This window comes from Budorcas taxicolor, chromosome 5, assembly GCF_023091745.1.
Source record: "Budorcas taxicolor isolate Tak-1 chromosome 5, Takin1.1, whole genome shotgun sequence".
In the NCBI taxonomy this organism is placed as follows: Eukaryota; Metazoa; Chordata; class Mammalia; order Artiodactyla; family Bovidae; genus Budorcas; species Budorcas taxicolor.
Genome location: NC_068914.1, coordinates 155,108,274 through 155,136,061, shown reverse-complemented (window position 1 = coordinate 155,136,061; position 27,788 = coordinate 155,108,274). Strand labels below are relative to the sequence as shown.

The 27,788-nt window shown below is 42.8% G+C and overlaps 1 protein-coding gene across 1 annotated transcript in view; it reads right to left on the bottom strand.

The window, feature by feature from the left end:
- Nucleotides 1–27,788, bottom strand: part of TNRC6B (trinucleotide repeat containing adaptor 6B) — a 250,583-nt gene that overhangs the window by 25,931 nt on the left and 196,864 nt on the right. The window contains exons 8-14 of the mRNA XM_052639336.1: nt 23,596–25,944; nt 20,989–21,147; nt 17,407–17,582; nt 15,055–15,129; nt 13,853–13,898; nt 10,611–10,759; nt 4,884–5,009 (exon numbers count right to left, since the gene is read on the bottom strand). Coding sequence (XP_052495296.1) covers nt 4,884–5,009; nt 10,611–10,759; nt 13,853–13,898; nt 15,055–15,129; nt 17,407–17,582; nt 20,989–21,147; nt 23,596–25,944 — 3,080 coding nt within the window. The remainder of the gene's footprint in view (nt 1–4,883; nt 5,010–10,610; nt 10,760–13,852; nt 13,899–15,054; nt 15,130–17,406; nt 17,583–20,988; nt 21,148–23,595; nt 25,945–27,788) is intronic.

Below are 27,788 nucleotides of genomic sequence, written 5' to 3'. Positions count from 1 at the left end.
AAGTAAAAGATACATTGTTCATCATTTTTTTCTTTTCGTTTGTAATTTTTAAGAAAAGACTATCAAGGTTGCCCTTTGAGGACTTCCTGTCTAGCCTTGTTCAGCTTCTCTCTTCAGAGTCACGGTACTGTCCTCCTCCAGTGAATATAAAAGGACTAGACAGATGCTTCACTGGGTTCCTGGGCAAGTGGCTATTCATACCTGGGTTGCAGAGTAATTAAAGTGCAGGTCTGCACATTTCCATAGCAGGGAATTAATTATTCTGGCTTAAAAGCCCTTCAATCTCCAGCTGGGTTGGAGAAAGTGAAGCTCGGGTTGGAGTCAATATGGCATTAAACAAAGAATTACAGGTGCAAAAAGACAGCAATTTAAAACCAAGATAAAAACCTCTAGAACAGGTTACTTTTAGAACATTTGAGAAACGGGAGGAATAAGACAAGGGAGAAAATCCATGGTCTGGAACACTTGTAAAAAATCTCAAAGATGAGTTTCGATGTTTTCTTCCCACATCTACATTAATTATTGACCATCCCTAGAAATCGGTTAGAATGGATGTGAAATTTGATAATATTCATAAATTTTAAATGTTTGTGTGCTTTGACCCAGAATTTTGTTCTGGGCAACTAAATTTAGAAATAATGTGGGCAAAGATAATGTATAAGGATTTTTCCATAGCATTAACTTAAAACAGTGAAAAAATTAGAAATAATTTAACACCCAATAACGGGGAAAGGCAAACCAAAGCAAGCTTACTTGAAAGAACATTTGCCTTCTTCATTAAGAATGACTGATCCAAAGACTGTCTTAGGGATGAGAAAATATTATGACCCAATGTTAACAAAAATAACAGACCATGAATGCAACTATGTGAAAAGTGTGCCTGAATATGAACAAAGTCTGATCTGGGGGTTGTGTAAATAAAACTCTTGTCATTGCTTCCAGTGGGGTGGGAGGGTAGGTTCAGGAAGAATTTTTTCTGCACAATCCAAACTTTCAGTGTGGTTATTATATTCTCTTTACTTGATTTTTTTTTTTTTAAACCTGTTTCGTCTTTTAAAATATGTAAATGTCAGGAAAAACCTTGAAGATTCCATGTTTAATATTTTGCCCTCCTTATCTAGATAGCATATTCAAAAGCAGAGACATTACTTTGCTGACTAAGGTCTGTCTAGTCAAGGCTATGGTTTTTCCTGTGGTCATGTATGGATGTGAGAGTTGGACTGTGAAGAAGGTTGAGCGCCAAAGAATTGATGCTTTTGAACTGCGGTGTTGGAGAAGACTCTTGAGAGGCCCTTGGACCACAAGGAGATCGAACCAGTCCATTCTAAAGGAGATCAACCCTGGGATTGCTTTGGAAGGAATGATGCTAAAGCTGAAACTCCAGTACTTTGGCCACCTCATGCCAAGAGTTGACTCGTTGGAAAAGACTCTGATGCTGGGAGGGATTGGGGGCAGGAGGAGAAGGGGACGACAGAGGATGAGATGGCTGGATGGCATCACTGACTCGATGGACCTGAGTCTGAGTGAACTCCGGGAGTTGGTGATGGACAGGGAGGCCTGGCGTGCTGCGATTCATGGGGTTGCAAAGAGTCGGACACGACTGAGCGACTGAACTGAACTGAAACACATTTTGCTAAATAAACACATTTCAAAAGTGTAGGGGAACACAAGTACTTTTCTTTTCCAAATAGAGCAGATTTGGTCATCAAGAGATTTGCAGCCCCCAAGTCTCTCAGACTAAGTTAACTGTGCTTGTCTAACAATTCCACTTTCTAGATCATTCTGAAATGCATCTTCCCGTGACTTGACATCTGCTTACTGAACTCAAAACACACACTCTGCAGGGTCTTTAGGACGCAGTAGTGAACAGAGCAGACACAGACCCTGCTACTTTGGAGCTTACTTCACTCCTGGGCTGGGGTGGGAGGTGAGGGGTTAACAGTGGTCGTGTAATGTACACAGCCCGCGATAGCCTCCCTGTTAGGGTGGGGCTGAGGCAGAGCTCTGAAGGAAGTAGAGAAGGAGCCACGTGGCAATCTGGGAGAACAGCATTCTAGAAGCATGTACTGCACTGGGGGCCAGCTGGCTGGAGAGGCCTGAACCAACAGGAGAGCAGGTGTGGGAGGCAGGGAGGTAACCAAGAGCCTCAAAGATCACAGTGAAGAGTTGGCTTTGCAATCTCTGAGAGAGGAAGCCAGGAGAGCAGTGCCCTTAACTTTCTGTGCTGACAGCAATGTTCTACATCTGCACCGTCCGTACAGTAGTTTTTAACCTGGTGTGCCTATTTAAATTTATATCTATTAAAACTAAAAATTCAGTTCTTCCACTCCATGAGTTGCATTTTAAGCACTCACATGGCTAATGGCTACCCTGGACAGTGCAGTTTTAGAGCGTCAGTCTGAACTCTGGGTGGAAAATGGACTCGAGGCAGCAAGTAGGGGATGAAACAGGGTGGGACCAGTCAGGAGACTGTGGCCATGGGAGGGAATGGTTGGACGCTGGATGACGTTTTGAAGGGAAGATTTGTTGCTGGACTGGTTGCGGGCTGTGAGGTCTTTGGCCAGAGCACCTGAAGGATGAGAGTGCCATGTTCCTGGAAGAAGAGGATGTCTTGAGGGGAGAGTGGGATGAAGCTGAAGTTCTGTTTCAGGCATGTTCACTTCAGATGCCTAGAAGGCATCCTAGTGAAGATGCCAGAAGTCTGTGGAGTTGTGAAGAGAGAACTAGGCTGAAGTCACAATTTTGGAACTGTCAGTATTCTAAACTCATTCCACTGGGTGAGATCACCTAGCAGTAGCTGTAGGTGATGAGGAGAGGTTCAGATATTGAGATTGGGGTACTCATGCTTAAACATGGGGGAAGTGAGGAAGAGCTGGTAAAGCAGACAGAAGACAAGGCAGATGGAGAGCTAATACAGAGTGTGACCGAAAGCCAAGTGAGCAGTGTCAGAGAGGAGGAAGTGATCAACTGGGTGAAAGGCGGATCATGAGGAAAAAGCAACTGGGGAACAGACCACTGGAATCCACAACATGGAGATCACCGGCGACCTTCACAAGAAGGTTTTGACTCCCTCGGCCACAGTCGTACCTAGATTCCTGCACTAGCTCCGTGACTGAGCTCCTTTGCTTTAGTGATTCTGTCATTCACACACGCCTTCTGTACCACCGTGCTATCTTGCCTGATACTTTATCATCTTTGGCAGGAGCAGCCCAACTCTAGTGAGCAGGTAAGAATCACCTGCGGGTAATGAGGTCCCAAGACACAGTGTCTCAGTAGATGGAGGAAGACCCAGAAACTATTTTTAAATAGCAGCCAAGATAATGGTTACCAACCACGGTAACCAAAGGACAAAGTCCAAACTCCTTAGCAAGGCAAACAAAACTGTTCCAAATGTACTCCCAAACTTTCTGACAAGCTCCTTCCTGTTCCCCTCTAGGCAGCACACCTCTGCTTACACAAGCCCAGACTAATAACCGTGCTTCCCCATACTGGCCGTGTTCTTCCAGATGTTACTACCCCTACATAAACTTCTCCTGTCTCCTGGAGGGCACCTTTTCTCCAGCCATGCCCAGGGAACTGACTCAGGCGTCAACGCCACTACCAGTGTGAGGCCCCACCCGGCTCCCCGACCCTGTTAAGCATTTCCATACATTAGCACATCATCTGCCAACTATGCTGCCACCATTGCCACCAACGCCAGGAGGCTACCATGGTAGAGACGGTCTCTTCTTCATCTCGGCGCTGCCAATAGGCAGTTGACACTGGATCACCATGGCTGACTGCTGGCCTGACACCCAGGCACGCTGGCCAAGTGCTCTAAGAGTCAAAATGCTGCTGCTGTAAAGTGCTGGGAAAGTCAGGAACAGCTCTGTCTACCGGGGACTTGAAGGATGGATGGAACTCAGAGAGAGGGAAAGGGAAGAAGAGGGACCTAAGTGGACTCCCAGACAGGACTGATGACGGAACAGGGGGCACAATCAACATTCCTTCTCTACTAAGACGGACAGAGACTCAATGTTACAAGCAACATCTGAAATCTACAAATTATGGTTCCAAATAAATATTTTTGACTTCTTTCTCAAAAGATGTGTCAAAAAAAAAAAAAAAAAAAACACAACAACCCAAACAGAACCTTATCCTTCACAACGTGTTGGCTGGATCTAGTAAGTACCTTACCCCCTTTTATACAATGGAACAGACCCAAAGCTCTAAATCTTGATTCACACACTAAATCCTTACTCCAGCTTCTCAGCTTTTATTTTTCTCACAAAAGGGTATGAGGGGCAGTATGTGGTAGACTGGCACAATTCTCTTACCTATAAACCCCCAAACAACTCAATGACCATCTCTTGCTAATGGAGGGCCCTAAAGGGTTCCCATGGTACCCAAAGGACTCTGTCCTATGCAAAGTTGCTCTGTGAATGAGTTTCTGCCACCTCACCAGTTCTAAACCCCCCAAGAGCACCCAGTCAGTATTTTAGTACGTATCTCCTCGAAAATTTTAAGAATAACCCAGAACCTGGTGCTTCCCTGAATCCTTGAAGGCAACCAACTATTGAGTATTGACGCATCAGAATTTATTGAGTAGTTTTAATCATACACAATTAAAAAAGTCAATATTGTACTGGAAAAACATACAGGTGATCTAAAAGGCATTATAATTATAATGTTTTTCATGCAAAAACATCTACTTTGTACGCATGATAAAACAAAGACAAAAAACAAGAAATGCCATCCTGTTCTAAAACTCTTGATCCTTGGCATCTGGATTTTTCACTTTAGATGGTAACTGTTATTCCTTTTATGCCCACAAACCCAGTCAGCTGACAACTGGTAACCACCTGGACTTTACTTCTGAACTGTGGATCCATGAAGTTACTTACCTGGGGGGAAATGAACTGGGGAGGCACTTGCGCCCGGAGATTAGGAGAAGAGTTCAGTGGCTGCACGGGGGTGTGCACGCCTCTCGATTGTGCTGTGCTATTTCCAAACAAACCATGATTGCCACCCTGTGAACAGAATAGCGGCAGTGAGGCCTTTTGTTAGCACGAGGAAATGCACAAAGAAACAGTTCAGGTATCCTATCCCTCAGAAGCAGCATCCTGTGTTCCAAGGAATCACAGAACGTTGGAACTGAAAAAAGTTCCTGACCTTGGGATAGTATTCAAATTCAATCATGGGCATACCATCACCACCCTGCAGCCTGATACAAACCAAAAGGGTTAAACTTAGTGAAATGTTAGAAAAAGCACTAATTTGTTGTTACTGAAAGGTAAAGGCAGTGTAACATTTATACAACTACTTCTTTAAGATTGGGTTTACAGAATTTATTCTCAAACTATATAATCTGAGACCCATTTTGAAAGGCACTTGAGTAAAAAATGCAGGACTGTGAATAATATCAGCTGTAAAATAATACCATGATATAACTTCCCTAAATTGGCTGATTTGATCACAAAATCAGTGCCATTCAACTGTGAGCCTGGCTCCCTGAGGACCCTACTCCCGATGTGAACACCCTTCCCTGTCTTGGGCTCTCCTTGGTCCCTTCTTTGGTAAAGGAGGAAATGTAAATCAGTCCGAGAGTGAGATAAAAGAGGAAGAAAGGGGAAAAGTGAAAAATCATTCCCGGGACACACAAAGCATTACTCACCTGTAACTTCTCATTGAAATGTGTGAGTATTAGTCAAAAATTATAGCCATTCATTAGATGGACTATTATGTGGCTACTGAAATAATGGGACAGAAGTATATTTAGTTTCCTGATCTCTGAAAGCTAAGTTAAAGAAAAACAAGAAGGGCTGTATAAAAAATGTTTTAACTCTGTAAAAAACAAAAACCAATAAAACAAGCTTAGGCCCCTGATTTCTGGAGGATCAACTCGCTGAGGCACTTCTAAGACTGTTCCAATTAGAGAGCTATAGAAAGTGGGGCTACATTTGATGGCCCTTGAAATCATGTTCATTAAGACCTGACGCTGCGTTGCCCCCGTATGATGCAGTTTTCTACACCATCTTCACTCGGCCTCTGCAAGTGCCAGCTCAGAGGTCATCCTCATCAAGGATATCTTCCCCCTGACCTTTTTCCTCATTTTACATTCAAATTCATTGAGCCTACCTCTATGTTTTCAAAACACCTGAAATCTCTTTGACAGGCTCCACCATCAAATCATATTATAGTTATCTTCCACCCTGTCTTTCCACCACCAGCTTCAAATTTCCCTCTTTGTATTCCCAGAAACTCAATCAAGCCCTGGTCTGTAGGATGAGCGCATCATTTGCAAACATCCACGACCCACCAATTTCACACACTTGAAAACGAACATCCCACCGAACATCACTGGTGAAGACGGCTACACCACCACTTATACCCAGTCTCTGGGCTCTGGGCTGAGGTTGCCACCACCATTCTTATCCCTGGAATTGTGGGGATTTAGGTAATTTTACAGAAGAATTTTATAATGGCATCATTAAGTTCTAGAGCACTAAAGATATTTTGATGGCTTAATGATTCAAAACAGATTAAGGGATTGCTTCAGGGAAATTAATGAACTTAAAAGCATTGAAAATAAAAATGACTGTGAACATAAAGTAGAAATGGCAATTAAAATCTATGTATATCTCATAAAAGAAACCTGAAGATTCACCATGAATTTTTAATCTCCCAAAGGACTGTTTAAACATGAAAAGACCTTTAATTCTAGAAACTTCAATATCTGCACCTCTCCTGTCGTACTAATCAAATCTGTCACTCTGAGGTGAAATAGCTCAGCTCTAACTTTTCTGAGACCCTAGCAGTCAGGAGCTTAGCTCCTATAATGAAAACAGGAAACACTTATTTTGCTCAGACTATTCTGCTAAGATGGTTCTTACACTTTATTATCAAATAATGACTTAGTTAATAGATGTCAATTATTCATGGAGGGGAGGGTCTTTGGATGGTGGGGTTTCTGACAGCTAAACCCCAGACCTATGTTTTGTTAAGGCTCCCAACCTGCTTTGTAGGGGTTATTTTAAATCTCAGCCTCTCTTTCTGGTAAGAGGTATTAGTTTTTTTTAGTTTTTGTAAAATCAATCCCTACTTTCCTATTCCTAGTACAAAGAGCCCATTCTACTCCCACCAAAGGTTTTAGGTTTTCATGATCAAGTGTCTCGTAAGCCACACCAAGCACTCTGATGGATAATAACAAAGGTAAGTCAACATAAGTTTATACAAAAAAATACCTTCTCTTTCTTCTTAAAAACAAAACCCTTTTTAGATCATTTTTATTCATTATTAACTGTTAAATCTTCCTTTTTTGGGGGAGGGGGGCCACACGGCTTGTGTGATCTCAGTTCCCTAACCAAGGATTGAACCCAGGCCTCAATCATGAAAACCCAGAATTCTAACCACTAGGCAACCAGGAAACTCCCACCTTCTCTCTCTTTTTAATGAATTTATTTCCAGTACCTCTTGAAAAGAAACAAAGTCTGGCAACATAAGACCCATGTTTCTGCACAAAGTGAAGCACTGGGACCATTTTTTAATATGGAACCTTGGCATCATAAGTTGGTCATCTTCTTGGCTCAGAAGTAGCTATTTTTCACAGTAATGTATAGAATGGTAATCATACAAATTCAATCTTTTTAAAAACTATATTTTGAGATTAGGAAAACTGGCATCAAAAGCTTTATATATTTCTAAAAGTTCACTGCTGTGTGTGAGACTTTTATGATGACCTGAACCTACTAATTATTGGTGATATTTGCCCCAACTACAGTGGTTTAACTTAGAAAGGTATATAAATTAAAAACAAGGCTATTTAGCTGATCGAAATCTTCTGTGATTTGAACAAAACTCTTAAATTTCAAATTATGCAGTATACTGCATACTTTTCATGAAACTCTTCATGAAAACAGTATGAAAAAAAACATAAGCTTATTTGGATAGAACATGTATATAGCAACTTGGTTTACAATGGACTTTGTAGTAATCCACAGATAAAAAACTGCAGAGGAATGACCTTTTTTAAGAGTCCAGTGCACAGCAAGTTTGGTCACTTACATTAAACTTTATGTACTAAAAGTATCTGATAATCAGGTGGTCCTGGGAGTATATTTATAATCACCATTCACCAACAGTGTGAAGACTATGTTATATTTTCTATAACTCAACCCAAAGAGCCCTCCTCCCCACCAAAACTGATACAACTGCTCCTCTCTGTTTAGATAAGCAATACAGAGCCACCACGTCCTCTGTGGAAATGTTAAGAAAAAGAGTGAAATAAAAAGGAAGAAAACAAAAAATTACCTGTAACTCCCAACCCAGAGTTAACCAATTTGAACACACGGACATAATATGATCCATGTTTTAAAACGTGCTAAGGCAACAATCAGTGTAACATGCTAAGGCAACAATCAGTGTATGAAAGATCTACATGGAGTCTGAGGACTATGGAGTAAGAAGTGTTTTATACCAGCTTTTCATTTATATATGAAAGTCATCATGGGAAAACAGAATGGCTACAACTGATAATTAAATGTCTTTCCATGATATCCAGAGGTGAAGGCCAGAAGGGCAGGTAAGTAGTCATGGAAATAAGGCTAGGAAAATACTGCTGGAGCCACTGTCACAAAAGAATTGTCCCCAGATTTCTGGTTTTCTCCACAGAAACTACAACAGAGCTACTGCAAGGTGACAGACAGAGGCCGGCTGCATCCGCTCAAGCCTGCAAAAGCAAAGAGGCATTACTACGCCGGCCGTGACAGGCCTGTTTCTACTGCACAGCCTTCCTTGGAGGACTGGCAGATCCAGCTCTAGCAAAGGTGCTACTCTAGCCTGAATCAAACACTGGGCAGCATGCGGTCTTCTTAAAGCTTCATTATGTGAGATATAAATTACCTCTGTCTGAGCAATTTTATATCTGAAGACATTGCATTTCTAAGCTGCCATAACCCTCAAATATTTAATCTTTTTAGTTCTGGTGCTATTTTTTAATTAGCAATTACATTAGATTGAAAAGACATCAAAGGTAGAACTTGCCATTCAATCTAATGTTCAAAATGGCAAATATGTCACTAAATTAGATAGAAGGTACCTGTACAGCCTCTTTAACATTTTCCTAAGCAAGCAACTCACTAACTTATGAAGCGTGAAGTTATGACCAAAAATGGGAAGACAAAAGAAACAGATTTAAAATAAAACCCATGTTGAGAAACATGAAGAGAGATGGGTTCTATGGGCTGAAAGAGCTAAATAAAAAGCCTAGACTTAATATCATTCTGTGCATTCAGTAATCAACAAATTTCCCAAGACAGACAAATGATGCAATAAACTGCAGACCAGGGCCAAGGCGAGGCCACAGCCAAGCAGTTATAAATTTGAGAGGCCTCCTTACTTGTCTAGCAGCGAAGTTTTGGGGGTTGAGCCCTGTGCCGATTGCTCCAAGGCTGACGTTGGGTAGTGTGGAACCAGAGGGAGACAGCTTGTAGCTGGGAGAAGGGGAGAAAGGAGAGCAGGGAGCCTCATCCCCAAGGCACCCATCTTGATTGGAGAAAGGCAAAGTCAGCTGAAAAGTAGTAGCAGTTAGCCAATCGCAATGAGTGTTGGTTAGTGAAGCAACAGAATGCAAGAAGGGAAAAGAGAGACACCAGGAACAAACAAAGTTAGAGTGTATTAGCAGTAAACGAGGATAGAATTTGGATCTGATCATCACCATCATACTTTGCCCAACAGACACCATCTGTCATCCTCTCTGCTATAGATTCGTATCCTCTAAGTTAGTAACACATTCTGTCCATTGCACTACGATAAATATTGCCAGACACTTTAGTTTCAGGGATCTAATATTGATGACTCTAACTATGTGGCTGCTGAAACAGAAGCCAAAGTCATCTTCTTAGGAATATGCTTGCTGTCTAGACCAGCATCAGTGGTTTCAAAAACGTGCCAAATCTACAAATTTTGGTTTTAACTGCCTTCTGAAGACCAGGAATATCACAAGTTGGTATTCTGAAACAAGTAACGACCTCCTCCATTAGAAATGTTAAAAATCCCAACAGATAGGTATAAATGACTTGTTTAAAGCAGGTAGTTGAGAATTTGAACAGGATATGATCATAACTAAAAACAGATCATTAAGGAAATGGAGAAAGAAGACAACAGAGCTTTTTTAGGAATAGCAAAGGAGAAAGTTTTGGGTCATCTTGACAAAACTAAAAGGCAAGGCCTTAGGAGACCTAGAGTATTTGCACAAGATTCAAAATTTAATTTGTAATTGAACAGTAGCAGGAAAAAGAATTCAGGATAACTCTGTCTCTAGAATTTCTTTTATATGTTTTCAGTGTGCATTTCCCACACTATAGTCAGACCACACCCCCTTCAAACTTCATAAACTCCCCCAAACTCAGACCTTGTTCACAGTACTTGCATTCTAAAGACAGATGGTTCTAGCTGCTGCCTAATCACCTGTCAACATCAACTATTTTCATGTCACCGTTCAAATGCAGGTGATGCTTGTGTTGTTTTTTTTCCCCCATGCAGTTCAGTAATTCTATGCTTCCTTCTGGAATTAAATATGAAAAGACAAATGGGAACCAAAGTGGTTATCTTAAACCAAGGATTCAACTCACCTTCTCAAAATAAGGCCCACTATCTGTGGTTCCCATGTCTTTGGAATTAGGTGGACGGAACCCAGATCGATCCTTCCTCATGATATCATTAAAATCCCCGAGATTCATTGCTCGCTTGTCCACATCAAATTTTTTATCTGGAAGGCTCCCTGAAAAGTAACACAGAAAGAATGAAAATGTTAATCCTCAATGTCTCCCTCATGACCAAGAGTGACCTGTCCCAACACCCTCTGTAGCGTGCAGGTATAGACCAGAAGAGTTCTCACTGTTCAGGCTGCTGATGGTCCTCCCTGAAACATACAGAAAGTGAAGTTGCTCAGTTGTGTCCAACTCTTTGCTACCCCATGGACTGTAGCTTACCAGGCTTCTCTGTCCATGGGATTTTTTAGGCAAGAGTACTGGGGTGGTTTGCCATTTCCTTCTCCAGGAGATCTTCCCAACCCAGGGATTGAACCCAGGTCCCCCACATTGTAGGCAGATGTTTTACCCTCTGAGCCACCAGGGAAGCCCATGGAAGCATACACGGATGCTTTAAAAAGAACAAAACAATCTCTCTAAAACCCTCAACATTTATCAGCTGAAGCTGGTTTTCTATCGAAGACTGAAAGAGTCTTAGGGCTAACCTAGTCAAAATCTAACTAAAAAGATACTTAAACTAGTTATTGACATGTTTGATGAATATATCTTGCTTTTATATTCAAATATCCTCAGTGAGAGGATGTGTATCCTGTTGCTTTTTTAGCATCTGCAAGACAAATACTTCCAGCTGTGAAATGTAATTACTAGGACTACAAACAGCAAAGAGGCATGGTTGTTGCCCTGAAATTTAGAAGTCTTGAATTGAACACGGGCAATGGTTGCTGGTAAAATGTCATCTCCCAGATGCAATGACTATTCCACTTTCTTCCACATGTCTATGAATTTGCTGTTGTACAGTGACATGCAACTCGTTTTTAAGTTATTCTCCTATTTAAGAGTATCACAGATCACAGGCTGTTTCCTTTATCTCCCAGGAGTGTTTTCTTTTCTTCCAGATTTGATTCTTTCTTAAGTTCTTCCAGGTGAGCAACAGCATCACTGCAAAGAGCCCCCAGATGAAGGGCTGATGCTGCACCTGCTCTACCTGCAAAGGGCAGTTGGTCCCTAATATGACTCAATATGCCAGCAAATTTGGAAAACTCATCAGTGACCACAAGATTGGAAAAGGTCAGTTTTCATTCTAATCCCAAAGAAAGGCAATGCCAAAGAATGTTCAAACTATGGCACAATTGCACTCATCTCACACGCTAGCAAGGGCTTCCCTTGTGGCTCAGCTGGTAAAGAAACTGCCTGCAATGTGGGAGACCTGAGTCCAATCCCTGGGTTGAGACGATCCCCTGGTGAAGGGAAAGGCTACCCACTCCAGTATTCTAGCCAGGAGAATTCCATGGACTGTATAGTCCACGGGGTTGCAGAGTCAGACACAACTGAGTAACTTTCACTTTCACATGCTAGCAAAGTAATGCTCAAATTTCTTCAAGCCAGGCTTCAACAATACATGAACTGTGAACTTCCAGATGTTCAAGCTGGATTTAGAAAAGGCAGAATTGCCAACATCCACTGGATCATTGAAAAAGCAAGAGAGTTCCAGAAAAACATCTACTTCTGCTTTACTGACTACACCAAAGCCTCTGACTGTGTGGATCACAACAGACTGTGGAACATTCCTGAAGAGATGGGAATACCAGACGACCTGATCTGCCTCCTGAGAAATCTGTATGCAGGTCAAGTACCACGAGTTAGAACTGGACATGGAACAGACTGGTTCCAAATCGAGGAAGGATTATGTCATGGCTGTATATGTCATGCTGCTTATTTAACTTCGATGCAGAGGACATCATGAGAAATGCTGGGCTGGATAAAGCACAAGCTGGAATCAAGATTGCTGAGAGAAGTATCAACAACCTCAGATATGCAGATGACACCACCTTATGGCAGAAAGCGAAAAAGAACTAAAGAGCCTCTTGATGAAAGTGAAAGAGGAGAGTGAAAAAGTTGGCTTAAAACTCAATGTTCAGAAAACTAACATCATGGCGTCCAGTCCCATCACTTCACGACAAATAGATGGGGAAATGGTGGAAACAGTGGCTGACTTTATTTTGGGGGGCTCCAGAATCAGTGCAGATGGTGACTGCAGCCATGAAATTAAAAGACTCTGGCTCCTCGGAAGAAAAGCTATGACCAACCTAGATAGCATATTAAAAACCAGAGACATTACTTTGCCAACAAAGGTCCGTCTAGTCAAAGCTATGGTTTTTTCAGTAGTCACATATGGATGTGAGAGTTGGACCATAAAGAAAGCTGAGTGCCGAAGAACTGATGCTTTTGAACTGTGGTGTTGGAGAAGACTCTTGGAGAGTCCCTTGAACTGCAAGGAAATCCAATCAGTCCATCCTAAAGGAAATCAGTCCTGAATATTCATTGGAAGGACTGATGCTGAAGCGGAAACTCCAATACTTTGGCCACTTGATGTGAAGAACTGACTCAATGGAAAAGACTCTGATGCTGGGAAAGATTGAAGGCGGGAGGAGAAGCGGACGACAGAGGATGAGATGGTTGGATGGCATCACCGACTTGATGGACCTGAGTTTGAGTAAGCTCTGGGAGTTGGTGATGGACAGGGAAGCCTGGCATGCTGCAGTGCATGGGGCTGCAAAGAGTCGGACATGACTGAGCTGAACTGACTGAACTGATGACATCTCGGTGCAGACAGGCCTGGCCACCTGAGAATGACTCTGGCAGGGTCACGGACAGCTTGTGTTTGGCCACAATATTTTGTTTTTTATTTTTAAATCTGGATTAGTTCTCAATATTTAAAACTAAAAGCATAGAAGAATTTCTGGCCTCTCTTGAGAACAGTGGAGGATCCAGCAAAGCTGAGCATACACTCGTCCACGGCAACAAGTGCCAAGAGCAAAGGCCGACTCCTTCATGTGGTATACAGGTTCTCCACGGTGAACCAGTGGCTTTCAAGTCTCAACTGTTCACACCTGGCACACACCGCTCATTTACACTCATTTACACTTCTTGGTCCTTATTGTCAGTTTTCAATCCCTACCTAGTGTCGAGCACAGTATCTTCCACAGTGCAAGTTGGAATATGAGTCTAGGAACTGCACCCACCCCAACTCAAAGCGAGCAGGGATCCCAACAAAGGATCACAAATAACAACATACTCCACTCGTTTAGTGGGAGGATACACACCTACAGACAAATCCATTTTGCTACTTGGATTATCTTCAGTTTGACTCTGGAAAAAAAAAAATAGTGAGGGAAGATTAAAGTCTGGAATTAAACACTTTAATCAGAGAAGAAACAGCATTATTCATGCACGAACTACAGCTTACTCTTACTTTACATCTAGGACTATACCAGGTCCTTGGAAACAAATCTTCAACTGGAACGAAGACAGTAACATTTTTCATAAGAGTAATTTTCACTGCTGCTAGGGCCTCTATGGAGAAGGCGATGCACCCCACTCCAGTACTCTTGCTTGAAAAATCCCATGGATGGAGGAGCCTGGTGGGCTGCAGTCCGTGGGGTCTCTAAGACTCGGCCACAGCTGAGCGACGTCACTTTCACTTCTCACTTTCATGCATTGGAGAAGGAAATGGCAACCCACTCCAGTGTTCTTGCCTGCAGAATTCCAGGGATGGCGGAACCTGGTGGGCTGCCGTCTATGGGGTCACACAGAGTCAGACACGACTGAAGCGACTTAGCAGCAGCAGCAGCAGCAGCAACAGTGCCTCTATTCCTAAATTCAGTTTTCACATCAGATTAGCTTCAGTAAATCTATGGACAGAGTGATAGCTAAACAGCTGCTTGGAGAAATACACCCCTGTCCTCAAGTTCCAGCCGGCTCAGGATCAAATTTCATGAGTGGCAGCCAAATGATGACAACTTCTTCTCGTGACTTGTCAAGTCATCAAATCTTGCAACGTGCAGCCAAGTCATCTGTCTTTTGGCAACCAGGGACACGGCGTCCCCATATTGCTCCCCAAAGATCAAAAAATTAGAAGTTCTACAAAAATTGTCTATATAATTAATCACAAATGGTTTCCCTAGTCATTCTGCTATGGCAGTTATTTTTTTTTTTTTAATTATAATATTAAAGTGGGTACAGTAGTCAGCAAAAGTTATATACATTTTAAGTCCTTGGCTCTTTCTTCCCTAACCTTCTAAGGAAAGATACAAAGGCTACACATTGAAAAGCTGTAACCTTTAAATACTGGAGTATTTCATTAAGAAAAAAGGAACAGAGAAGAAACATTGCCTCATCCAAATCAGGAACGTTGCATAACCAGTTTCTAAATCTGTAATTTTGTACTATATATGTCAGTGGTCTTAAAATTTGTACTAAATGTAAAAGTTGGGATATAGTACACCTATGAAAAAAGAAAACTTACCAGCAATCCCATATTTGAAAACTGTTTGGCAAGAGGATTCATCCATGAATCACTGTTTCCTCCTTTGAGTGAGCACTGCAGAAATGAAATATGTAACCTCAGAATCAAATAATTGATTTCAACTTCCTGAGTTGCAAAAAAGTACTGACTAAAAATGTAAAACCAGAGTTTACCTTTTTCAACCATAACTATTTCTCTTTAACTATAGTTATTTTGATAGATCTGTTAGTATAAAAAAGTAACAGGCCTTAGTTACATCAATGTTTTCATTCTTGTTGTATTCACTGCACTGAGTTAGAAGTAACTTGAAAAATAAATGGTCAGCTAGGGCTTTCACCCTATAAAGGGTCAACATCAGATTTTCTAAAATATAACACTTGCAAGCTAGTACTTTCCCTCTCAGTTCCTCCTTGTAACCCAAGCCGGTTTCTATTAGGAGTCAAGAAAAAGTTTGATGCCAGTGCATGTTATTTGGAAAGGAGCCTATTTAAACTGGTCATTACTCTCTGTGTGGATACAAGGAGGAGCTTATCCATGCAGCACTTTCATCTGCTTGTTTCAGAGTGTTAAGGACACGGGGCTCTGTAGAAAGTGGAAAGAAGTCAGCAGAAGACACCATCACCAAGTTCACTGCAAAGGCAGGCAGGTGCGGGTTTTTGTTTGTTTCTTCAGGGGACAAACTAATTTCTCTGCTGAACAAGGAACCAATCATCAGCTCCACTTTTATTTCTATGGAGAAGGTGAATGGAACTATGATGGGAACCTGGTAGGGGCTGGAGATGATGGGGCTTTGTGCACGTGTGCATTCTCCAGGTAAAAATTCTGTGTGTTCTGATGCTACTGCTCATGTCAATTTTATTTCTGAAAGTGTTAAGGTACCTCTACAGGTTTAAAGGTCAAAAAAGCCCTCCCTGGAGGGAGGAGTGGTAGTTACTGTTTAATGGGTACAAAGTTTCAGCTGGCAAGATGAGAAGGGCTTTGTGGACAGATGTCAGTGATGACAGCACCACCATGTGAATGCACGTAATGCTGCTGAACTGTACACATAATTGGTTAAGACGGTCGATTTTACATCAGCTGTACTGGAACACACACAGACACGGACACACACAGACACACAGACACACAGACACAGACACACAGAGAAGGGTCAGAATCATCAGTCATGGAACAGAAACAGTTAATTCCCAGTTAAACTCATTGAATCTTGGCGGTTCCCTGAGTGGGCTAGTACCTTTCACTTGGTTCCTTCCTCAGCAGTCTTCCTAGAATCCGGTCTCATTATTAATTTGTAAATAATAAAAAGAAAGCCACAGTAGACTAGACGGTGCAAATGTATTAAAAATGTTAGAAAGTTCACGGAATAATTTCTTTTGTGACTGAAGTAAGAAAATAAAAGTCCTTTATGGGGAAAAACTGTAAATGACTGCTTAAACAAAATGTTTCTAACAGAAACAACCTGCATTCTCAGGTTATAAAACAAAGTAATCGTATTCAGAACAAAATCCCATAGGTGAAGGGGATGAAGAAGGTACAGCCCTTGGTCAACTGAAGACCTTCTAAAATGGCGTCCAGTACCTGAAAACCAGTTTTAGTTATGAAGTCTTTCTTAGAGCAGCAAGGCTCCCATGCTGAAATGACATACGTGGCCGCCCAACTTTTTTCCCCTTAATGAATTTGTAGAATGAGAGGCTGGAATGAAAAAAGAGGGCTTCTACTGAGAGTCACTCAGGTTCGAGATTGAACCAAAGTCCTCATTAAACTATGAAAATCAAAAGAGAAACTAAGTTGCTCTACAATCCAGAAAATAAAAAGCATAGGACACACTGGTGCAGGATGAGATAAACCACCTAGCCGCCAACGCAGGTTAAGCACTGGCACCTCGCTCTGTTGAGAAAGGATTTGGGGCCTTGGAATTTCCCAAATCAGACAAAAATGAGTCACGGTGATTGCTGCTGGAGGAACCGTATTACTGTGGTTTCCCTTCTACATATTCAGGGGGACCTACTTGAAGGACGGATCAGGCTTTAGAACACAAAAGCATAAAACATTTATAAAGGGTGTTCTGAAAGTTCCCAAAGAATTATTATAATATGGAAAATGAAGTAAGAAGAAAAATCTTGTTTCTTTGAAAATTTCACCTTATCTACAGAGAGAATTTTGTAGGTAAGAGACTTCAAGGTAAGGAAGATGAGGGGTAAAGAGGACATAGTTAGGTGTTCTGAAGAAAGTATTTTCTCCATCACTGAGGACTGCAAGGACTTCAGCTATGTGGCTTCTTCCACTAAAACATTCTCCGTTCTGCCTTCTAAGAATGAATAAGCAAGTTCAGACACCTCTAAGGTGGCCTACCTTCATTTGTTTCTTTCCTCCTTGTCCCCAGCTTGCTGAGTTGTGGGAGGAAGTGCTTCCCTGAGAGCCGGCAGTGTTCCAGACTCCTCCATCATCCTCCTCTTCCCAGCTGGGATGGCGAGTTCCTGCCACTGGCCCATCATTCTCCCCCCAGCCATCTTGCATAGATTTGGAATCTTTAAGAAAAGAAAGAGCCAAATGTATGCAATGGCTATATATAACAAAACCCACAACGATCATTCCTTGTAAATGCAGCATTTTAGTGTATTTCTAATTGTATCCAGTATCTGTCTGTATGGCAAGGCAAATATTCTCCCAACTTTAGAGAGCAGAATGGAAACCCCAAAAGGGTCAAACATACACAGTAAGTTCATAAACCACAAATCAAGATTTCCTGGCTTCTAGTTCAATGATTTTTCCCCTTACACAGTGTTGACAGAAATCCCCCAACTGAAAAGAATCACTATTTACAAGAAATTTCACACTTAAATTAAGAGAAATCTGTTACTCTTAATGAGAATGTTGTACTGCACTTCTTAGTTTTACCCTCCTGAAAGGAAATACGTGGTGTACTTTGTAACGGATTTTACAAATATGAGGCAGGATAAAAAACAACTGTCAACCTTGTCTGGGGTGAAGAAAAGAATATGAAAGATGGACGGAAAAAAGAAAACTGTACTAGATTTTGAATATCAAAATTACAGTGAAAGAAGAGAAATTCAGAAATAGCCATGAAAATTTGAAAGTTACTAGATTTACACACTTGAAATGTACTGGAAACTAAAAAGATCCTAGGCAAAGACAATGTATAAGCAATGGCTTTTAAAGACGGGCAGAGGAGGGACTTCCTTGGTGGTCCAGTGGCTAGACTCCATGCTTCCAATGGAGGGGGCTTGGGTTTGATCCCTGGGGAATTCAATCCCACATGCCACAAATGAGAGTTCGCATACTGTAACTAAGACCCAGTCCAGCTAAATAAAAAATAAATAGTTAATAAATAAATAAAAGACAGGAGGAGGAAATGTAGGGGACAGAATGCGGAAGGGAGGACAAAGACAGGGAAACCAGCGCTCAACTGTGCAAGGAAGTAGGTCATCATCAGGCGCCACAGTGAATTCCACCAACATCTCCCCTTAAACAAAGATCTTGAATTTGGACACTGGGATAAATCCTTAATCTCCTTCTGAAAATTCTGTATGGATACAGTTTCTGGTAATGATAGAAGAAAGGAAATACACTATCCCACCTAGAAACTCCATGATAAGGTATGAAAGCGTTATTCACTCACTCTGTGTCTGACTCATTGCAACCCCATGAACTGTAACCTGCTGGGCTCCACTCTCCATGGGATTCTCCAGGCAAGATTACAGGAGTGGGTAGCCATTCCCTTCTCCAGGGGAATCTTCCCGACCCAGGGACTGAACCTAGGTCTCCCACATTACAGGCAGATTCTTTGCCAGAATCTGAGAAGCCCAGAAGCTCCATCCAAACCTTCAATTTACAAAATGACAAGACATTTATGGAGGGAGTTACTTGATTCAGATGGCTTCACACAAAGAGTCTAGAGCCAGAAAAGTGGCTTTTCCAGGCCTTTCTGCTGCCAGGCTCTGGGACAAGGCCTATGATGCCATCTAGGCACCAATCAAGTATGCAGACAGCTAGGTAGTCAATTTCCTCAGACAGTGGCATCATCTCCCAGCGACTCCCAAATGAACCTTGGCATGAACCCTCTATGGGGTTCACTAAGCACCCCCCTTTGCAGGGGCTCTGTGACTGAGCTGCAAAAGGCAGGGCCTGGGGGCTGTTCTCCCTGCTTCTGGATAACCAGGACCATTTCTCCTGCACAGGAGGTTACCCACTATTACATAAGCACAGGCTTTAAACATCCTCTGACAAGCAACAGGAATTAAAGACCCAACATAACTGACATATTGACCCTTTTAAAGAAGAAAGACATCCATGTAACCCTTCTTCGAGAGAAAGGAGCTGCACTTTTAACAAATGATTTCTTGTAGAGAGATTAAAAAAATAGAGACCTTCAATACTGAAGTCATGGAGTCCACACCAGATTTAAGACATCTACAGTCTAGATAAGATCACAGGTTAAATCACCATGAGCATTGATTAGTAGGCTGTGACTATCTAGCCCCTTCCCCTGACTATTACATGTTCAAATTACCCAGAGTAGGGGGAAAGGTAACTACAGATTTAGCTATAGATATAGATGATCCCGGTGAGTAGAAGCCTTTTTTAAAATCTGGAGAAAAGTGATTTCTGTGATGGAAGAAAGATGATCCTGAAGTTGGGAAAGACACATAAAAATCTTCAAAGTACTGCTAAAGGGCCTCCTTGCGCCAAGGGTCTGGTTTATGCCTTTTAACAGCGTTCTGGATCTATTCCAAGTCTACAGAATGGTATTTCCCATGATAATAGAACCAGTTTTACAATGAAAGTCAAGACAAGATCAAATTCTTTATCAAGCTATTTCTATGAAGTGAAGGAGATTTGTCATTTTCAAAATGCAGTCAAGTTACACAGGCACAAGAGTGAGTTTCCAGAATACAGAGAGCTAAGATGATACTCCATGCTATGGTATGGTCAGAAGCAGAAATATCATAAAATAAGCTTGACAATGGAATGTATTCTTGCTCCAATTCAGAGAATTCAGTCTGACCACATTTTTTAATCAAAAGACAATCCCTTAACTCTGCAATATGGTAGAAAAGAGACGTTGGAATACTTCTTAAGAAAAATACAAAAAAGTGAAAACAGGCACTTGAAATTAAATTTTTCAACTGAGGATCATCCAATGGGACGTTCTGCAGGATCCGTTTATAAAGTTTTGCAAATTGAGTACACATTGCCAGCTGGATCAAGTATAGCTTAGATTGTCAGTGATTATGAATAAGTGTGACGTGCTTTGTTTAAAAAATTCAAATGAAGAAATTTTGTTGGGTTCAAGAAACCTTAAATGTCCTGTGTGGGTGGGACTATGAGAAGAGAGACAAAGGGGAAAGAAAGGAGCAGAAGGATGAAGTCACTGGGCAGCAGAGACCTAGTTCCATGTTAAATGCCAGGAATAATTATTATTTTTACCAACATGAGAGTAGAAATGCAAAATAGATATAGTGAGCAATATTTAACTTACTATGGGAGAAAAGGCACATCAAAATTTCAGTTCTGGCCAGACATTAAACTTAAGTTAAAACGAGGGATTTCCGTGGTGGTCCAGTGGCTAAGACTCCATGCTCCCAATACAGGGGGCTTTGGTTTGATCCCTGGTTGGGGAACTAAGATCCCACGTGCCACAAGGAAGAGCATTCATGCCGCACCTAAGACCCAGCATAGCTGAGTAAATATTTTTTTTTTAAATGAAATCAGTAATACTAACTTACGACTTTCAGTTCACTGTAAGCATTTTTACATATGCCAAGCCAAGTCTCCATCATTTGCTACTAACCATTTACTAAAGATCCAAGGTCCTGAACCTCATTGAACTGATAACGTAACAACAGCCCTCCCCCAAACATGTGACTCTCCAAATTAACAGAGACTCCCTCAAAAAGAGTGCCGTATACTTACTAGGTTTCATGGCATTTGGAGCACTGGAGGGTGCAGTCCCCCAGCCTGTTGTCGATGCTCCCGTCTCATCCATCTCGCCCCACCCAGGACTGCTCTCGTTTGGCTCACCCCACGCTGAAGTACCATTATCTGGAGCAGATGGTGTGCTTTTGCTCCAGACTGTAAAGAAAGGAGATGCATCTCAAAGAATGATTTATCAACCCTGTAGCATCCAGTGGGGGTGAAGGGAGGAGGAACAGGGCCTCCTGAATTCCATGGGTGCAAACCGAAATGTGGACACCACCTACACGGAGGACACCTGGCACTGTCACTTTAACTTTTGGTCCAGTAATTCCACCGCCAGGAAATTATACCATACATGTACTTGTAAAAGTAGATGAAATTACATGTACAACAATGCTCATGGCATCACTGTCAGAAAACATCTGGAAGCAACCTAAGTATCTATGAAAAAGGGACCAGTCAGACCAATTGTGAATTGCCCATCAAGTGAATACTATATACGAAGCAATGAAAAGACAGAAATGTATTAACATGAAAAGTTCTGAAGAATAATGAGACAAGCATGGTGAAGAACAGTGAATATAGTACAATTTCCCCTATTGCACCAAAATATACCTATTTTGCTATAGGTATGAACAAAATTTCTGATTGGCACACAAAGTTCTAAAACCTGCAAGGAGAGACCCTAAGGGTTAAGATTCTTTTATTTATTACCTTTTGCTTTTCTATATAGTTTGAAGGTTTTTACTATATGAAGAAATTCTTTTACATTTTCTAGGTAGAGAATTAATGAGCAAATGTTCATTTCCTTCTTTTGTTTTCTTTTCAATATATATTAACAAAAAACAGAACTAGTTAAAAGTAATCATTTCATAACTGGTTTCACTGAACATTAGACTTACTTTGGAGAGTGGAAAATTAAGTATTATGATTAATTTTAACTCAAATAATCCAAACAAATTAAGGGTTCAGTTCAGTCGCTCAGTCGTGTCCGACTCTTTGCGACCCCATGAATCGCAGCACGCCAGGCCTCCCTGTCCATCACCAACTCCCGGAGTCTACTCAAACTCATGTCCATAGAGCTGGTGATGCCATCCAGCCATCTCATCCTCTGTTGTTCCCCTTCTCCTCCTGCCCCCAACCCCTCCCAGCATCAGGGTCTTTTCCAATGAGTCAACTCTTTGCATCAGGTGGCCAAAGTATTGGAGTTTCAGCTTCAGCATCAGTCTTTCCAATGAACACCCAGGACTGATCTCCTTGGGTGGACCTCCTTGCAGTCCAAGGGACTCTCAAGAGTCTTCTCCAGCACCACAGTTCAAAAGCATCAATTCTTTGGCGCTCAGCTTTCTTCACAGTCCAACTCTCACATCCATACGTGACCACTGGAAAAACCACAGCCTTGACTAGACAGACCTTTGTTGGCAAAGTAACGTCCCTGCTCTTGAATATGCTATCTATGTTGGTCAAAACTTTTCTTCCAAGGAGTAAGCATCTTTTAATTTCATGGATGCAAGGTGCATCCCTTTAATTTGCTGATTTACATGAGGGCATTCAAGTTGCCAATGCCAAACTAAGAAACATCACCAGGCACTACATTTTAAAAAATTGTTTAAAATCGCCTCCCTTTATAAGTTTTTATCAACACTACTTTTAATTTACTAGGCAAGATGTTTCTTCTCCAAAGAATGAGGGAAGAAAGTTTAATTCTGAACAACTGATTATCATGAGATAATCTCCACATGACGAAGTGCTCCACTTTCAGAGGTTAACTGTTAAAAATCATCTGGAAAGTGATGGAATACTTTCGCCACCTGATGTGAAGAGCTGACTCACTGGAAAAGATCCTGATGCCGGGAAGGACTGAGGGCAAAAGGAGAAGGGGGCGACAGAGGATGAAACAGTTGGATAGCATCACTGACTCATGGACATGAATCTGAGAAAACTTCAGGACAGAGTGAAGGACAGGGAAGCCTGGCGTGCTGAGGTCCATGGGGTTGCAAAGAGTCAGACACAACTTAGTGACTGAACAATAACAACAATCTCCACATAATGAAGTTTGCCACTTTCAGAGGTTAACTGTTAAAAATCATCTGGAAAGTGATAGAAACCTTCCAGATGCCAGCTTGGCTCTAATGTTTTCTGATGGCCTCTGCAAGAACAAACACAGACGGCTTCCCATTGCTGGGGAAAGAGCAACACAGAAGATGTGTCCACAGGCAGAACAGGAATGGAAATTAGGTCTATTTCTGCTCCTATTTTAATTCTTTATTTTTAAATCTAAAGCAGTTTGTTTGGCAAGATTTAAATCTTTTCGATCCTGCAGACCGATACAATTACCAAAAAAATAAAAAATAAAATAGGTGGGGAGACTAACCCAGGGATGCCACCTTTCCCTTTTGCCAAGAAAGAGCGTTACCATGTACCACCAGCATCTGTCGTCACCAATGTTTGATATAAAGAGAGCTTCTGTTGACAACAGCCTACAGTTAAAGCAGGAAAGAGTCTCAGAACAAAGCTAAGTTCAATAAATACCTCTTCACAAAAATGGCTTGGTTTAGGATTGCTTTTCTTCAACAAAACCTGTAAGAAAAAGCCATCGCCTACCTGATGCTGATTTGCCGGTCATCGGGGTAGGCAGGTTTGCTTCTCGAGGTGCTGGGCCCCCTTGGGAATTCTTATCCCACAGATTCACATTCTTGTAGTTGTAACTGTTGGGGTCTCCCCATGCGGAAGTGCCATCGTCAATGTCCATCTTCCGACTGATCGACTGTGGGGATGGCTCTTCCCAACCGCTGGGTTCCTCGTCCTTGGGGGTTACTGGCTGCGGCCCGCTGCTCCAGTTGGAATTGGAAGGTCGTCCGTTGCCTGGAGGTGGTGGGGCTGGGCCTCCCCAGGAGCCAGAGGCCTCGGGTTGTGGTGGTGGTAGCTGCTGCGGCGGCTGCTGCTGTTGGTGCTGTTTGTTCCAGGAACCGGGCTGTCTGCCTGTCTCCGTCCACGCCGGAGACCTTTTGCAATCTTCCCACCCGCCTTTGGAAGCCAGGCTTGCGTTCCCACCGCTCCCCCAAGTCCCAATTTCACTCTGCCCACCTTCGCCCCACCCGGACACAGGTTTACTTGCAGCATTTTCCCAATTGCTGGTTTTTGCCTGATCAACCTCCTCTCCCCAACCATTCTTTCCAGAAGTCCATCCTTGGTTGGGCTGGCGTCCACCTCCCCACCCCTGATCCTTGCTGGAGTTCTCGTTCCAAGAGGAAGATGTCTTCTCGTCCGGTCGTCCCCCTCCCCAGTTGGAAGAGTTGTTGTTCTTATAGTCGTTCCAGCCTCCTGTGTTCTTGGGGTCTTTCCACTCTGCAGAGGCTGAGAGCTCTCCCCATCCAGACTTCATCTGATTGCTTTGGCTGGGCGCGTCTCCCCAGCCCCCTGAGCTCTTGGTCTGTGTGGCAGCGCTCTCCCACCCCTCAGTCCCTTTGTCAGACTTCCCCTCGGGCCTTGGCACCTCTTCAATGTCCCACACCGTGTCTTGCTTAATTTGAGTTTGGCCCCAGCCAGTGTTTGAGAGCACCCTGGGGTCCAAATCAGTTCGGCTCAAAAGAGTCTGCAAGACAGCCTGACAATCAGGATGTGTGGGCCGGTACGACCGACGGCCAGAATTATGACTGTCACTACTTCCTGCTTTGTGGTTGCTTCCAGTGCTTTGACCTCCAACTTCACTTCCCGTGGAGCTGGAAGATCTTCCCCAACAGGGAGCCTGGGCATTGCCTTGGTTTTCAGGGAGGGGGTGGCCCTTCTGATTGTCCCATGCTCCAGTGCTAGAATTTGGTTGGTTTGGACCACTCCATTCTCCAATTTTCAACTCATCAGACCCAGTCGGCTGTTTCCATTCTCCCTGAGAGACCCCGGATGTCATTTTGTTCCCTTCACCCCATTTGTTGTCATTAGAGTCCTGAGGGCCAAAGTTCCAGGACCCACCCGTAGACCTGTTATTGTTGTCCCAAGAGTCACTTTTTGACCCGGTTGATTTCTGAACAGGAGCTCCCTTCCAGGAGTCCTCTCTCTCCTTTCCATTGTTCCCATTGTTTCCAGAATTGCTTTGTCCAGAGGCTGTGTCAGTTCCAGAAGGCCCCCTAGCTGCACCCCAAGATCCAACACTCCCAGTCTTTCGATCTCCAGTGCTTTGTGAAGGGGCATCAGTGCTCCTGGAGGCGTTCCCCAAGCCCATCCCAAAGGGCATTCCCTTATTCTCCATGGGGTTTGGTGAACTTGAGTTCAAGGAGTTAGTGTTTCCATTTTTTGGTCCATCAGTGTTATGAATTTGAGCCTGCTCTCTGCCAGAGACAACAAAATTAACACCCGCATTTTCCATCTTTGACTGCTGTTCCCTGGATGCCTGACCTACTGTGCTAACCTGTGCACTGGAATTACTAGTCTCCGTTTCCAATGCCCCTTTCCTAGAATTTCCTTCTTGGACCAGTGCTGGCCAGGCAGATGGGTTGCTATTTGGGTTAAAGTTGCTGAAGCCAGAGCCAGGTCCAATTCTCTCCTGACCACTCACATTCCTCCAGTTTCCTAGTCCATTGTTGCTCTCCGTAGTAGAATTGGAAGATTGAACAGATTTAGCCTTAGGGTCAGATTTCCAGACCCCAAGGTTACATTCGTTCCCGGAACTTGCAGACTGGCACTGGCTCCCTTTTCCTTTGTTACTAGTGGTGCTTCCTGGCAGAGTGCTCTTCTCAGAGCCAGGGTTCGAGGCACTGTTGTTATCGGTGGTGTTTTCGGAAGAAGACTCAGTGTCTTTGCTGGCAATGCAAGGCCACTCTTCCATGTCAGACCCGTCTACAATCACCTTGTCCCAGATGTGAATGGGGTTGGGGGAGGCGCCGCTGTTGGAGGAGGCTCCCGGGCCCCAAGTGGAATTTGCATAATTTGAAGCAGCAGCACCTCCAAGGGTTGACTCTAAGAAAGAGATGGTCTCATTAATCACAGTGGCACGTGCATCATCTCAACACCTCGAGCTCAAACCGCCCCAAAAGTGAGCTTATCACTTCCCCACAAACTAGTTCTCTGCCCACTGCCTGCCTTGCTTAACTGTGTCATGCCTGTCTGAGTTGTCTCTTCTGTCTTGCCTGGCTGGTGTATTTGCTAACTCTAACCCCCAGAGTCTCTCAAAGCTATCCTCGTGCTACTTCCAGGGACAGAGAAGGGACTTCCCGTATCTTGAGACAATGCAGTTAATAGCCTATCCTTGCTTAACAGCTACAACCCACTCTAAACACCCCTAGTTTTAATAAAGAACACCTCTGATTACATCACTGCTCTATGGAAAGCACTGGAGAGTTTTGTAGTGCATTAAGGATAAAGCTAAACTCTTGGGCCTGAGGTCTGATCAAGATGCTCCACAACCTGGGACCCATTGACTTTTCATTTTCCCCTTTCTCTGCTTTCTCTGATGATGCCCACACTCTACAAACTGCACCTTCTCACCTTGGCTCCATTCCCCACGGGCATCTATTGTTCTTTCCTTTGGAATTCACACGCTGAGATCTATCTATCTTTCTGGGTCTAGTGCAAGTGCCACTTCTTCTATGAAGTTTTTTTAAGCTTGCCACCTGAAAACAGCCTTTCTCTGCCTGGAGCTGTTTTGCTCCGTGTATCACACTCACCTCTTCCTTCCCTCACATGAATGCCCTCCAGGCAGAGACCTATCTTGCTAACGTTTGAATTCCATGTGGTAGCCAGGGCACGGCTGCTCAGTAAGCAGCTGCTGAATGATGAATGCCCACCCAGCTAGATGCCGGGGCAGACAAGCATGAATCAGTTTGTATGCCCAAGGAACTTGATAAAAAGAGCCTGGCTCAGAGCATATTTGATTGGCGTGGGAGGGAGGGGGAATGACCTGTTTTTAAGACCAATAATTTCCTCTAAACATATTTCAGTTCTTTTTAACCAAACAGCTTTAAACCAATATGAAGTTAAAAAAAAAAATATTACATAGCGCCATATAAAAGTAAGGAAGCGGAGAATTTCAAACTCTTGAGATCAGGGGCCTCCTAGGTTTTAAGAATGTAAACAGGAGAGTGACTCATGCTGGACCCACGTCTACGTCCAGGCCTGGCGAGACTCAGCTGCTGAAGTGCTCGACACAAACACCCCCTCACACTTCCCTTTGCAGCTGGAGACGAGGGGCCAGGAAGGAAGGGCCAGGAGGCCGTTCTCTGTCTGGGCTGGGCCTGTCCTGACGGCTACCAAAGGAAGCCTCATGAACAGGGCTTGTCTCTGTATGAAGGCCTATGTCACTGCCAGCTTTTTCTCCATCTTTACTTTGCACATAAGATGGTAAAAAAAATTCTCTAGGCAATTCTATGTTCAAATTAGAACTAGAATAAAGCATCCTACCATTAACAACCACCAATTCACTGTCCTTGTCAATGCTTGATGGTTTTCAAGCTCTGAATTTTAATGTAATCTCAAAAAAACATTTGTAAGAATAAGTAGAAATCTTTTGACAAGTTTTTAAAAAATGGGGGATGATACTTCGAAGTTCTTGGCTGTTGGCTGTTTAGTTTAGTATTCATCTATTAAAAACTCTCAAAACTTCCAGCAGAGCCTTTCAGGTAAAGATTCCTTATACCTACATACAGTTTTTAACAGAGCCCCAAATCCAGGGCTCTCTACAAACAAACACTGATCTTAGAAATCTACTCGAAGGATGGCATTACGTGGATTTCCCCCTAAGCTCTGCATTATAATCTAAGAGACCATTCTCTCTCTGTTCCGAGTTCCAGGAACATAAACATGCA